This window comes from Lonchura striata, chromosome 8 (assembly GCF_046129695.1).
Source record: "Lonchura striata isolate bLonStr1 chromosome 8, bLonStr1.mat, whole genome shotgun sequence".
Lineage (NCBI taxonomy): Eukaryota > Metazoa > Chordata > Aves > Passeriformes > Estrildidae > Lonchura > Lonchura striata.
Genome location: NC_134610.1, coordinates 18136150 through 18149630, shown reverse-complemented (window position 1 = coordinate 18149630; position 13481 = coordinate 18136150). Strand labels below are relative to the sequence as shown.

Here is a 13481-nt window from a genome sequence, read left to right as displayed (position 1 = left end):
TAATAAGCATGACTTATTAAGCATGTGCTTAATACGCTGTCTGTGCCTTAGTTTGTGTTATGTGAAGCTACTGCAATAGCCAGATGCTGCTCTTATGGTGGATCAAGGAGCCACTACTGATTCTCTCCTCTTTCACTGTTGTGTGCATTTTTGTTCCCATAGCTTCTAACAGGCAGAATCTCTACCCACTGCAAACAATGGCACTGTTTTTCTACTCGTGTACAATTCATGAATAAAACAGCAAATTGAATAATCGTGGATTAAGTGCACACGCTAATGAACGTACTTCATAAGGAAGCCACTTCCACATTTCACATTCCTTAATTTCTCAGCCATGTCAGCTATAAAGAGTTCCCTCCACCCTGCTAGAGGCAAACATTTTCTCTTAATTTGCCTTTATTTTTTTACTTTTGCAAAGTTCTTTACAGGTTACAGTTACTCAGACCTTAGTCTACAGTGTCAAGAATTACAGTGAACTACAGAATTGCCATCTTCCATTTTTATTTATATTCATGCTTGTAACTAAGCAAAAAAACAAAAACAAAAAAAACCAACCCAAACCCCCCCCACCACCAAAAAAAAAAACCAAAAAAACCCAGAAAACCAGAGCTGCTCTGGTTTTGGACTGGGAAGCTTTGCTAACTCTACAAGAAATCTGGGTCTCTTGTGTCCAGATGTTGCTTTAACTTGCTGAGTACTAGAATGCTCTTTTATTTATTTGATATTCCAATGCCTGCTAACATTTGAGCCATTACAATTCTTACAAAACCTGATCTTGTAAACCTTGGTTTCTGAGAAACATTTTGGTGATTTTTAGGACTGTTTTGTCAAACCTCAATGTTCTTATTCAGTTGTTACAAAATTGATCTTCACTGAGAGAAAAAAACAAGCATTTTTTTGTAACAGATGCTGCAGTTATTGAGTCTGTACTTAGAGTTAGAAAGGATGTATTAAAATAGAAGTTATACTCCATAGAAATTGCTGTTTTCAATGCTTAAATGTAGTAAACTGAGTGGAAATTTATATAGAAAACATATATAAATCTGACATATTTCTAATGAAATATTTTGAATATTTTTAATTGGATAATTATGATAATAATTTTGTATTTTACCTTTTTTTCCTGTTACTTGGGCATCTTAATAACAGTTTCCTGACTTGTTTTGACATGGAAAGGGCTAGTTATAGTTAAAAATATAAATAGAGTTTATGGTAAAGTGATGTATTTGTCATCCATTGCAGTAATGCAAAAAGATGGTCTGTCCTGTCAGACTGTAAAATTGAGCTTTGCAGCAGCACGCTGGAATTATAAATGCTCCCTAGGGTAAAATGGGTTTGGCTTTGATGAGAAACACTGCCAATACTTGAAATATCACTTATAAAACATAATGTTTTCTCAGAAGCTCGCTTTTAAATGATGAATCTTGTAAAAAGTGAGCAAACTAAATTTATTTTTCTTTGTTGCAGAGAAGCATTTCAGAAAATTCTTTAGTAGCCATGGATTTCTCAGGACACAGAAGCAGAATTATAGAAAATCCCACAGAAGCCCTTTCAGTTGCAGTTGAAGAAGGATTAGCATGGCGGGTATAAATACCTTTGATTTATCAGAATAGTGAATAGTATTTTCTGGTTTGATTTTTTTTTTGTTTTTTTTTTTTTTTTTTTTTGTTTCTCGGTTTGGCGTTTTTTAACAAAAGAGTTTTGAAGTCACATTTTTGCTTCTCTCTCATACAGAGGAGAGGGTGTCTCCGACTCAACTCACATGGTAGTCCTATTGCCATGTCTAACATGGGTATGTGTGAGTTAATTCCTTGCCAGAGAAATGCAATAACTGGTTCTTTCAATAAAGGGAAAATGTTTTTTCACTGATTTTTTTTCTACAGCTATACACAGATCTCAGTCATGGTTTCATCATAAAATCTCTAGAGAAGAGGCTCAGAGACTTATTTTGCAGCATGGACTTGCAGATGGGTAAGTTAATTCTTTACATAACTTCTCTGAAACATGTTTCTAGCCAACAACTCCTATTTTATTGTGCCTCTTACTGGGAGGAGGTGGAGCAAGGAGTTTGCACTTGCCTATAGCAGTAAAAGTTCTTTTATATATAACTATCTGGGGATCAGTTGGTTCCTGTTTTATATCATTTGGAAACCATGAAATGGTGATCTAAGACTTCAGTTCTGTCACTGAGCGATTACTGATGTCCATTCCAAGCCAAGCACTAGGGCTGTGTCTTTGCACAGGATTCTCTGGAGCTGTCAGCCTTGGCACCAGTCTTTTGTGTCTCTATTAGTGATGAAAGAGTGAAAGAAAGCCTGAAAACATTACTCTGAGATGAACTGTGCTGGGACAGACATTGAAACAAAAGTATGCTTTTTTTCCTCATGAATTGACTAAAAATTTTGTCATACTTTAATAAACAATAAATATTAGGATAAGACTTTAATTTTTAAAAATATTTCTTTTAAATATTAATTTTTAAAATGACAAAGCAAGTAGGTATTTTATGTTCACATCCTCCTGTTTTCCATTCCTGCAATTATATCCTTAGTTCTGTATTACATGTAAACTTGGGCCTCCTTCATTCAGTGAGTAATTCCATTTAAAAAATCCCAGTTTCTTTGAGTCTGTTTCCAGTTAGGTACCTGCATCATAAGATTGCTGATTAAATTCCTTCAGTTTTAGATTAAGTATGTTGTAATATTTTTTCTACATCTACAGAAAGGACTTCAGGAAAAAAAAAAGTGAAGGGAAGGAAAGAGAGACAAACCCAGCACAGGGATGGTTAATTGGACTTCCACTTTTTTTTTTTTTTTTTAATTTATGGGGTCTTGTTTTTAAGCTTGGCTTATCGTCTTGAAGATGGTGCTCTGCATTTATTTTTGGATTTGTTAGACGAGTGGGACAGGATATGGGGATGAATCCAACATGTATCCCTGAACAGGATGTCAGTCTAGGCCTGATGCATCTTCCAGTGTATTTCTTACAGACACACTGAAATGACATAGTGAATACCTTGCTAGCATTGGTTTAGTACAGTGTTGATTCTGTTATATTCTTGGAGCCATTCATAGCTGTGCAGTGGGATTTTGAGGAGGATGATACTTTTGTGTGGACTATGTAGAATTAATTAGAACACTGGTAGTAGGAGTGCTCATATGCTTTTAGATACATATTCAGGAGTTACAGTGAAGTAATAAACACATGACTTCATGTGACATCATTTTGATGAGCCAAAAGCATGAATTATCACCAGAAATATATCAATTTTTAATGGGAAAAATAAGACTTTAGTTTCTGGGAGTGAGGGCAGAGAAAATAATCCGTAAGGTGATCCCAAGCAAGGAGTTCTCATGCATATATGACAAGGGAGTTGGGCTCTGTAATACCGTATGTACCAACAAATATTTTTTCCATGATGGCTTTTAGAAGATAAAGAAGCAGTTACATAAACTAACTGCAGTAGATTTAGTATTTGGATAATCCAATAACAAAATTAGGGACAGCAACAATCTTAAGGCATGTTATGAAAGAAGAAAGTGTTCGGATCTGGTGTTAAATCAATTTTCTTGCAAAGGTTCACGTGGTTATATTGTAGATTTTGTATTTTACTCCCTAAAGTATATTTGAAGACTTTTCAGTGATAAATGGTTGCTGGGATTGCAAACTGATCAGCATCCAGTTGATGCAAGGGATAAGAGCATTACCAAAAGGCCCATGGAAAGACCAGTTCATCGTTCAGAGAAGTTCATGAGGGAGAAGTTGGCTGAGGTCATCCATAATGTCTAAAAAGCTCTTTCCAGCTAACATTTCTGAGATTCTGTGAACTACAGCCCTTTCTTCATAATAAAAGTTATTTGACAACTAAAGTAGGTCTATTGTGCTTATGTTAGAAAATAATGATCTTTTTATCAGAAGGGAAGAAATGTTCTTTATATATGTGATAAAACAAGGAAAGAAGTAAGAAAATGTACTTTAAAAGAACTGATGAATGAGAACCAATGAAAGTGATTACATTGTGTATCATTTAACGTGGATCCTAGTAGCTGGGTGTAGCGAACCCATTTTGGTTCTCTGCAAAGTGGCACATTCCTACAGTGTCATTTCGCTGAATAAAATGAAGTGCCAGTCATTGATGACAAAGATATAAAATATGGAAGTGGTGCACAGGATCCGAGGTGCTGCCGAGAGCGGAGCTGCGCTCCCGCGGGTGGGAGCCCGCTAGGTGGTGGGAGCGAGCCAGGCTGAGCCGAGCTGAGCCGAGCCAGACGGGCTGAGCCGGGCTGAGCTGGGCTGAGCCGAGCGAGCCGGGCTGAGCCAAGCGAGCCGGGCTGAGCCGAGCTGAGCCGAGAGAGCCGGGCAGAGCCGAGCCTGCGCTGTCCTGGCTGCGCTGCTAACGGGGCTGTGGGCTGGGCTGCACAGGCGTTTGCACAGAAATGGTGATGAGTATGGACTCCACATGTAGTGATTCCAGGAATTTTCATACTGTGTATAATAGAACGCTTAAAAACGTTGAGAATTAAATTAGCACTTTGAATCCAGGCTGGAAGTCAGTGAAAATGCACTGCCAAACTTTGGGATTAGGTGGTCACTAGTCTTGCTTGATTGAAACCTGCAAGTCCATTTTGCCCATTTCTTTTCTGTCCTGAAAGAGAAGCATGCTTGCCAGTGGCTGTCTCTCCGTTTCCTTCTTTGGTACATTGGTCAGCTATATCTATTCCAGACCTGCACATACAAGCAGTTCAGACTGTCCACTCCAAAGCTACCAGGCTCTTCCCTGTCTTCCAAACTGTTCTCTGTCAATATTCCAAACCAGGTGATTCAATTAAAACTGTCTCATGCTGGTAATCATCCTTTGTTTTTACCAAATTATTCTACCAGGACTATGGCAAAGTTGAGTTTGTCCATGTTCTGGTTGGAATAAGTTATCAGTGAATTTTAGTTGCAGTGGTGCTGTTGGCCATTCAGAGTGTAATGATCATTCCATAAAGCAAGCAGAGTGTAGCTCTGTCTTTTTAGGAATTTTTCTGCTGTGCAGAAATGAGAGTGCATTTATGAGGATTGGCCAGATGTGAAAAACATTCTGGTGTGCCTTGCATTACCTTTTCTGCAAAATTACTCTTGAACTACCTTTTGAATTTTACTTATAATGCTTGTGATTTAGAAAATTCAAGTTTTCTCTAGTCAGAGTCCAAAGAAAAATTTCCTTCAAAGCACAAACTTTGAGGGTGCTTTTCTGTCTGAAGAAATGTATTGTAATTCTATGCAGTGTAAAAACTAACGCCTACAGTGTCATTTATTCTGAGAATGCATGTTTTTCACATAATAGACAAGGTGAAGAAGAACTTAAGAGAAAGTATTCCCAGTGACACATTTGCAAAGAAATACTGATTAAAAACCTAACTTACATAATTGATATTATTTATGCTTTTCACTAATACTTGCTGTAATGAATTTAGAACAGTTTTAACTGGATGTTTATAAAAGAATTTCAAATGTTCTTACTTTGAAATTTTTTGATCTCTTTTAGGGTATTCCTGGTACGTGATAGCCAAAGTAATCCCAAAACATTTGTATTGTCACTGAGTCATGGATTAAAAATAAAACATTTTCAAATTTTACCAGTAAGTAAGTTTTTTTCAGTTTATATATGGAACTGTAAAACCAAAAAAATTAATTACTCTGGTAGAATATGGATGGATTTTTTTTCTTCTTTTGTTGTTTTATGGGAGATGTAAACAATCATACCTGTACCACTAAATATAATTAGCATTCTTTAGTAGAGTTGAACATTTTTGAGCTTTGCTGTCTGATTTGTTCTAAAGCTTGGCTAGTATTATGAAATCCTAAAAAATCTCTTGAAAAACTAAACAAATCTCTTTCAGCTGGAATAGAAGCAACCCTGACGGCATGAAAATAATGTATTAATAGAGTTCATGTTTCCTTTTACTTTTCAGTATGTACACAATTTCTAAGTTGTCTGTTTTGGACTGCCTCCACTGTGTGTCCATATCTCACTGAGCCTTCTGTTAAGGATAGGTTCAATATTTGTAGTCAGACATATTTTGTTGACCTCTCTTGTTACTGTGGTATATTCATATACAGGTCTTCTTCAGGGGAAAAAAAAAAAAAAAGTAATTATCTAGTCAAGCTACTTTATAGGTAAGCTGGAAGTTACTAAGCTGAAATAATATTTCTGTTAGTTTTCATTGAACATAGTGTCCAGTTATCCTGTCAGAATTGTTAGCCATCCCCATTGCTTGTGGTTTATGTGGATTCCTTTACATGCTGCATCTCTGAGTTGATAAGTACTTGAGCATTTTGTGTTTTGGCTACAGATGCTTGACATAACAGAGCAGACCCAGAGCTTTTTTATCTCTCTTTACAAGAACCTTTCTTCTAGATCACATAATACTTTAGCCTCCATGTATCTTCCTGCTGATTTTCTAGCAGATTCTGCTGTTGCTCAGTATAAATTAGTCAAGTGGCACTATTTTTTTTTTTGTCTTCGTCTGTTGATTCTCTTTGATCATTCACCAAATTTATGTATGCCTTACCTAGGGCTTGTAGCTGATATCCTCTACTGAAAAAAAGTTCATGTAGGATAAAACTGAAGCATTATTTGAGAGGAGGAAGGAAGATGATCAGTTTAGCTATAAGAATTGTCCAGGATTTTGTTGTGTTTATGTAAGAATATGGAGGATTCATTAATCCAAAAATGATAATTATGCACTGGATACCATGGGATCATCAATATATAATCCTTGATAAGAATCCTGGGTGTACGGTCTCTGTGTATCCAATGACTCTTGCAGTATTTACTTTGATATAATTGTGTGGTTTAGAAAACCTTCTAAACCCCATACAAAGAGTGTATGATTCTAGTTCATTGGGATGCCCTTTAACTCTCAAATTTAAGAGACCCCTTTCTGTATCAGAAAACAGACCCTCACTTCTCTAAGTGTAGGTGTAGCAGGATGCTGCAGTTATCTTCAGTTTCCTTTGAGATGGATGATTATGTTCATCCCTTCATAAGAATGTTCTAAAACCTTGCTCTCCTGTTGTGGGATCTTTGGTGGAACCAGGAATTCTTAGTTTTGATATAGTTGTCTGCACACTTGGGTCACATTTCCCATCATCGAGAAGACCTTTATCACTTCATTGCAAAACTTACTTGAAGGAAATGTTTTTGAATTGTTTTTTAAGTAAAGCCATTTCTCCTATGATAGTAGACTGAAAAAAATAAATCGTGATGAGAACAGCTTAATCCAGAGAGAATATGTCAGCATGGAAGCTGTTGTCCCCCAAATATTGGCATCTTTCAGTTCCTTTCTGTCAGTTTCTGGTTGCATTCAGTACCCTAATTTCATTCTCAATACCCTGACATAAACGTGGTCTGTTTTTACTAGAACGGTGCTTAAAATATTTCCAAAAATTATTCTTTAAGGGAGGAAGGGTTTTGGTTCCAGTTGCTGCTAATCTAAATGAAGTGATCATTTTCTAAGAAACAAGGCATTTTGTATTACTGTAGTAAATTCATAGCTTATTAGTTGAAGATCAAGGTTACCTCTTTGAATTGCAAATTCTACTGTTCTAAACTCTTACCTGTATCCAGCCATTATAACAGCAAACTTTCTTACTAAATGTAATTTACATATCCTTTTTAAAAGGTAAAAACTACTCAATCTCTAAATGAATTATTTTTATCTTGTATTTTAGGTTGCTTCAGGTTATACTGCACTTAAAAATGTCTCTTTTTAGATAGGGTTTGCAGTCTGCTAGTTCATGCCTCACCCATGTAAACAGGTGCCTCGTGTTAACATTGGCAACCTGTGCAACAGGTATTGCAGGTGGGTAGTTGAGAATTGATTGTAAAAAGTTCAGAAGGAAAGCTTTGGGATACATTTGGGATCCTGTACTTTGAAAATTGGGGAGCTTTTTAGTTTAAAGGTATTTTTCAGCCTTTACTCTCTGAGCTGATGCAAGTTCACTTCAATGGATTCTATCCTGAAATTTCATTGATATGAAAGATGAAGAATTGATACACAGTTCTGGGACTGTCTTTTTCTAATAACCATTTTCTCATAACAGCCTTCTTAGCTTGCAGAAGATGCTAGGTTCTTGAGCAACAGAATTTTGATATGAGTTTTTACTTTGCAAAATATTGATAGCTTTAGAATTAGCAATCTGTCTGGTATTCATTTCAAGGTTTGGAATTAACTTGTTAGGAGGATAACAGACATTTGAATTGTTAACTCTCCTTGCCTGCAGTGTGTTGGCAGGAAAATTGCATGTATAAAGGAAGTCCAATGAATGATAATCCATTTTCAGGTTTTTGGCTGGAGCACAGGAGTTCACACATTCTCACATTGGTAATTCTTTAACTAGGGGAGTTTGACCTGGTTTGACCAAAGTCTGAGAATAAAGAAATTACAAACTACTTCCAGTCATGGTAGAAAGGGGTAGAATAACCAGGAGTCATAAGCAGTTCAACAGCTGCTTCAGATAAAACTTCTTAATTACAGGTAAGACAGCAAATTATATCTTCTCCCTTCCCCTGTATTCAAGTAGGGTAGTTGCATCTTTCCCTAGCACACCATCTGCTGCTTCATGCTAGACCTACTTCGGGATCCTTTATTCACTACTCTTTCAATCTTGTAAAGTATATTTTTTCCCTTTTCTTTTAAAAGATAGTTTGAATAGATTTTTTCACCCTCTTTTTACATGAAAACAAATTAGTCACTTCTTCACTAATCCTCTAGATATTAGACATCTCAGCAGTAGAGGAACTAAATCAAGAAATTATATGGTCAGCAGTGCAATGCAAATTGTGCAAGAGGTAACATTCAGTAACTTATGAGAGGGACATAGTGATTGCAAATTTTTAGGCATCTAAAAGTTAAAAGGACTCTTTCAAGGTATCTGTTGAAGTTTCTTCTTTCTCCTCTGTATCTGTCCTAATACATATTTGGAGCTGCAGCAATTCTTCCTCCTACAACAAAGAGCTACTAGAGCAAGCACGTCACACTTGTGCTGGGCAGTGTCTTGTGTAGCTAATGCTACCCAGCACACCACTGCACTGCACTGTGCTGCACTGCACTGATATGTAGCCTCATCACATCTTATAAAAGTGATAGAAAATCATGCAAGTAAGTGGAGGAAAGGTTTAAATCTATCTATCTATGAGTAACTTCAAACTTAGTTACTTCATGTTGCTCTGTAAGAACTTGGGGTTGGTATTAACCTCAGCTATCATTCCAAAGCAAAGGCATGAAGTAGTATTGTTAGTGCAGAAGGAGTATTCCTATACTTATTTAACTTATTTAACTGTTCTTTCCTTTTAGGTGTGTACTTGAACTCAAATAATACATTGTTTTCCTACTGGTCTTTTTTTTTAATCTTAAAATCTTTTCTTTGATTTTAATGATGTGTAAATGATCGCTGTATTTTTTCTGCTCTCAGTAGTAGTTGTAAGGTTATGAATATGTTGGTCTGTAAGAGCACTTCTCAAACAAGTATTCCAGTCAGAAAAAAAAAAAAGTATCAAGAGAGGATTTTATTGAATCTTGTTTTTCCATTTTTACAGTTGGAAGATGATGGGAAGCTGTTCTATACCCTTGATGATGGTCATACCAGATTTACTGATCTCATCCAGCTAGTGGAATTCTACCAACTTAATAAAGGAGTACTGCCTTGCAAGTTAAAACACTATTGTGCACGGATTGCTCTATAACCAAAGCATTTGTTGTTTCATCAGAGGGAAAGGAAGATACTAGTATACTTTTTCCCCCAAAGGCAATTTGTATAGCAAAAAGGGTGTGTTTGGGGGGTAACCCATTACATTGTAAAGATTCTATGTTTAAGCTGAAAAAAAAAAAATTATATTCCATGTAGATAAGAACTTTGCTTTGTGATTGTCACAGCAAAATTAACTTTACGGTTTTGAAAAGCCATTCTTTCCTATGTAATTCTTTAGTGTTGTCTTGGACTTTCTGGGTTTTCTTTTCAACTGAAAACAGTTTTGAAGAATATTGTGTAACTCCTGCAAAAATATAAATGAAGGAAGATCTTTGTTCTAAGGTTTAAAATTAACTTTTTTCTCTATAAATGTTTCTCATAATTTCTGTTCATCACATAAAAAAATAACATTTACTGTGGCAAGGATCAGAAGCTGAACTGCACATTTTATTTGTAAATAAAATAAATAAATATTTTGCACTATATTTTTGAATGCTGCTTTGAGGATTATCATATCCAAAAAATGAAAAATCATTAAAACCACTTATAACTGCTCAGTTGTATTGAGTTGTGCTATTCTTGTTGTAGTATTTTAAAGGATTTTTTTCTCTGATCTAATGACTAAATCTACATCTTCATACAGAGCTGGACTGTCACTTACTTGGCTGTGAAATGTATAAACATGCATAATTATTATGGAGTACATAATGTGGTTTAGTGTATACCTATTATCTCTGACACAGAGAGGCAGAAAGACCTGTTAAGTACTGTGGATCTTTGCACAGTTGAGGAAGGAATCAATTTCAATTGCCCCTAAAAATAAAAGGAATGTTATAATAGTTGTAAATTATCAATAATTTACAATACTTACAAATAAAGGTAAATCCAGTGGACTTTGCTGAAAACCTCAGGAAAGTGTATTTGTAGTCAGTTCCTAGATTATTTTTTTATTTATTATAAAATAAAAATGTCAATTTAGCTACCAGTAAACAATCTTTACAGGTTACCAAGTATTTAACATTCCAGCTCAAAGGAACTGTACCGGCAGACTAAGTCAAATTTTGAACCACAGCATTAGAACTAATTTTGGTATTTGTGTTTCTGCTGTATCCTTGGACAAAAACTCGAGTGGAATGGGGACCTGGGAAGGAGGCATCCCTATCCTGATGCTTTGCTGTCCAAGAGATTTGATCTTGTTGTGGGGATTCAGGACACTGTCCTGGGTATCTTTATGAGGGGCAAAGGCTGGAGTAAAAGCAGTGTTTGAAGATGGGCTGTCACACTTAATCCAGCTCCCCCTTCCTGTGCTTGCTTGAGGCCCGTGGCTGCCGGGCGTAGCAGCTGCTGTGCTGCAGGAGGAGGTGGGAGAAGGTAGAGAGGCCTGGGTGGGAGATGGAGCCGGTGGCCCCGAGGCGCAGCGTGCGGGATGTGGCAGCTGACAGGGTCATGGGCATGGGAGCATTAGAACAGTGTGGTAACTGTAGCCTGTGGTTTTGTTATTGTGTGTCTCTGGAAGGCAAGCATAATAACATAATACTGTGATACTTAATTTACCGACTTGATCCACACATCACTGACCTTTTCCTCTGGTATGCAAATGCAGTTTTTAAAGCTCATTAAAAAAGCAACTCTTCCTAATGTGTACCAAAGATGCAACATATGTGGTGCCTAAGCTCATTACATTAGGAAAGCTTTGTAAAAATCTTTACAGTCTAATAAATTTAACTCTAAAACCTCAAACATAATTTCAAATTGTACTTAAAAAATAATTTTAATTAAAACCTCTTTGGTTTGGTTGAATAATGTGATTACTTCTCACGTGGTTTTATTTCAGATGTTGGCGTAGAATAAGGAGAAACATTCTTTGCATCCCTTTTTATAATCATCTCTTGAGAAATGTCTATGTCTATTGTAGTCCATTTCCACTTGGACATGTGAAAGCTTTGGTGTAATTTTTATTTGTATTTATGTATTCATGCTTGGCAGAGAAGCCAACTGCTCAATGAGTGAGTACCTGTCACCTTGGGACCTATGAGAAAAGAAAAGAATGTAGGGATTATGTCACATGGTGGAGAGACATCAACTATCAAGAAGCTTTGCCTGCTTTTACAGGTTCTGTTTCACAAGTGAAAAAAAATTCACAATTGAAAAAAACCAAAAAAAAACAAAGCAAAACCAAAATAATAATAATAAAAAAACCCAAGTAAAATAAAGTATTGCTTAATGAGCATGGGATTTGAACATTTGAGCTGTCAAGTATTCAAAACTTTCTTATATTGCAAGGCATTTCCTCCTGCATTTTGACAGCTCTCTTAATTAAAATCTAAACTGAAATTTTACTGGGAATACATAAGATCTTTTGTATGATGTGTATACCTTTTGTGGACTCTGTTGTTGTTTGTGACTATGCCAGAAAAAAACAAACCAGTGAAACTAATAAAATCTAGTTTGCTGTTTAAATGACTTCACAGGCTACCTCCTTGTTTACATATTACTCAAGAAACAAACATGAAGGAGGTAGTCTCAATGTGTAAATGCAAACAAAAACCAAAAAAAAAAAAAACCCACCACCCATCAAAAGTCAAATATTCTGATATCCCAGACTTCTTCCAGATACACTAAATAGTACAAGTGGTTGATAGATGACTTTCAAGATCCTTGCTTGCCACCAGTCAGAACAAAACAGCAAGGAATTTCTGTGAGATCAGCCAGGATATGTCTGACCATAAAGTTCTTCGGGGGTGTAGGCATTGCTATTTAGACAGAATTTCAGTGTGTTAATTGTCACTTCTAATTAGGAATACTACACTTTGGTGCCCACCTTCACAAAGAGAATTGGCTAATCAGGAGCTGTTAACAGCTCAGGAAGAAATCAGTACTATTTTGGGCAAGCCAGTCTATCTGTCTCCAACATTTGCTTCTCTACAAAATGTGGACAGTTTTGTATCTGTCTCACAGAATGTTTATAGACTGCTTTTTAAGGAAATGCAAAACCCCCAAAAAACCAACAAACAACAAAACAATAGAAACTGGTGTTATTTGCAGAAGGTTTTTTAATACTTAAATTATACGTTTTTACCTTTCTTTACTTGATGCCAAAACACCTAGATATGAAGCAAAGTATTTGAAAAACTCTTCATGTTTTCTTCAGGTTTAAATTTTTATGCTTCTCTGTTTATGTGTAGTGCACTGCCAGGAAGAGAGAAGTGAGCTTGCCATGTAGAGGAACCGAAAGCAGTGTAAGTGCACAAGCCTTGCTGTCTGGTGTAATTAGCCCTGCAGGGGTATGCTCTGTGAGATGTGAGCTAGTGCAGAGATTGTGCTAAAGCTCAGCATTGTATTTGTTGGCATGCCCTTTGTGCCTTAGTTTCCAATCTAAAAATCTTCTTGGCTCAAAGGAGATTAAAAGTTAATTCACTGCTGTTTCATAACGTGTATACATACATGGACAGAATTAAGGTTGCAGGGGCAGCATTAAGTGACATTTTTAAACTTCTGAGTGTTTTTACTTAACAATCTTATTAAGTCACTTGAATTTTTTGAAATATAGTGAGTCTTCGAGTCATCCAACTAAATGTTTTGAAGGAGAGCTTTAGCCCATTAAATAAAAGAGGATTATGTATGTAACTAACTACAAGTGGGATCTTGCAAGGATAATTGAATTTCTGTCAAATGTCTGTTACATCCTGGTTTAAGAATTGTAGCATTTTGTGCTTCCCTGGGGGTAGAATTATTCCATAGTG

General features: G+C 36.2%; 1 protein-coding gene across 1 annotated transcript in view; it reads left to right on the top strand.

Moving 5' to 3' along the window:
- The window catches only part of GRB14 (growth factor receptor bound protein 14), a 57564-nt gene extending 47269 nt beyond the window's left edge, over positions 1–10295 (top strand). Inside the window, 5 exon segments of the mRNA XM_021528607.3 lie at positions 1468–1584; positions 1735–1792; positions 1884–1971; positions 5531–5624; positions 9587–10295. Of these exon segments, the coding sequence (XP_021384282.3) occupies positions 1468–1584; positions 1735–1792; positions 1884–1971; positions 5531–5624; positions 9587–9733 (504 nt within the window). The 3' untranslated portion in view covers positions 9734–10295.
- Positions 10296–13481: the final 3186 nt, after the last annotated feature.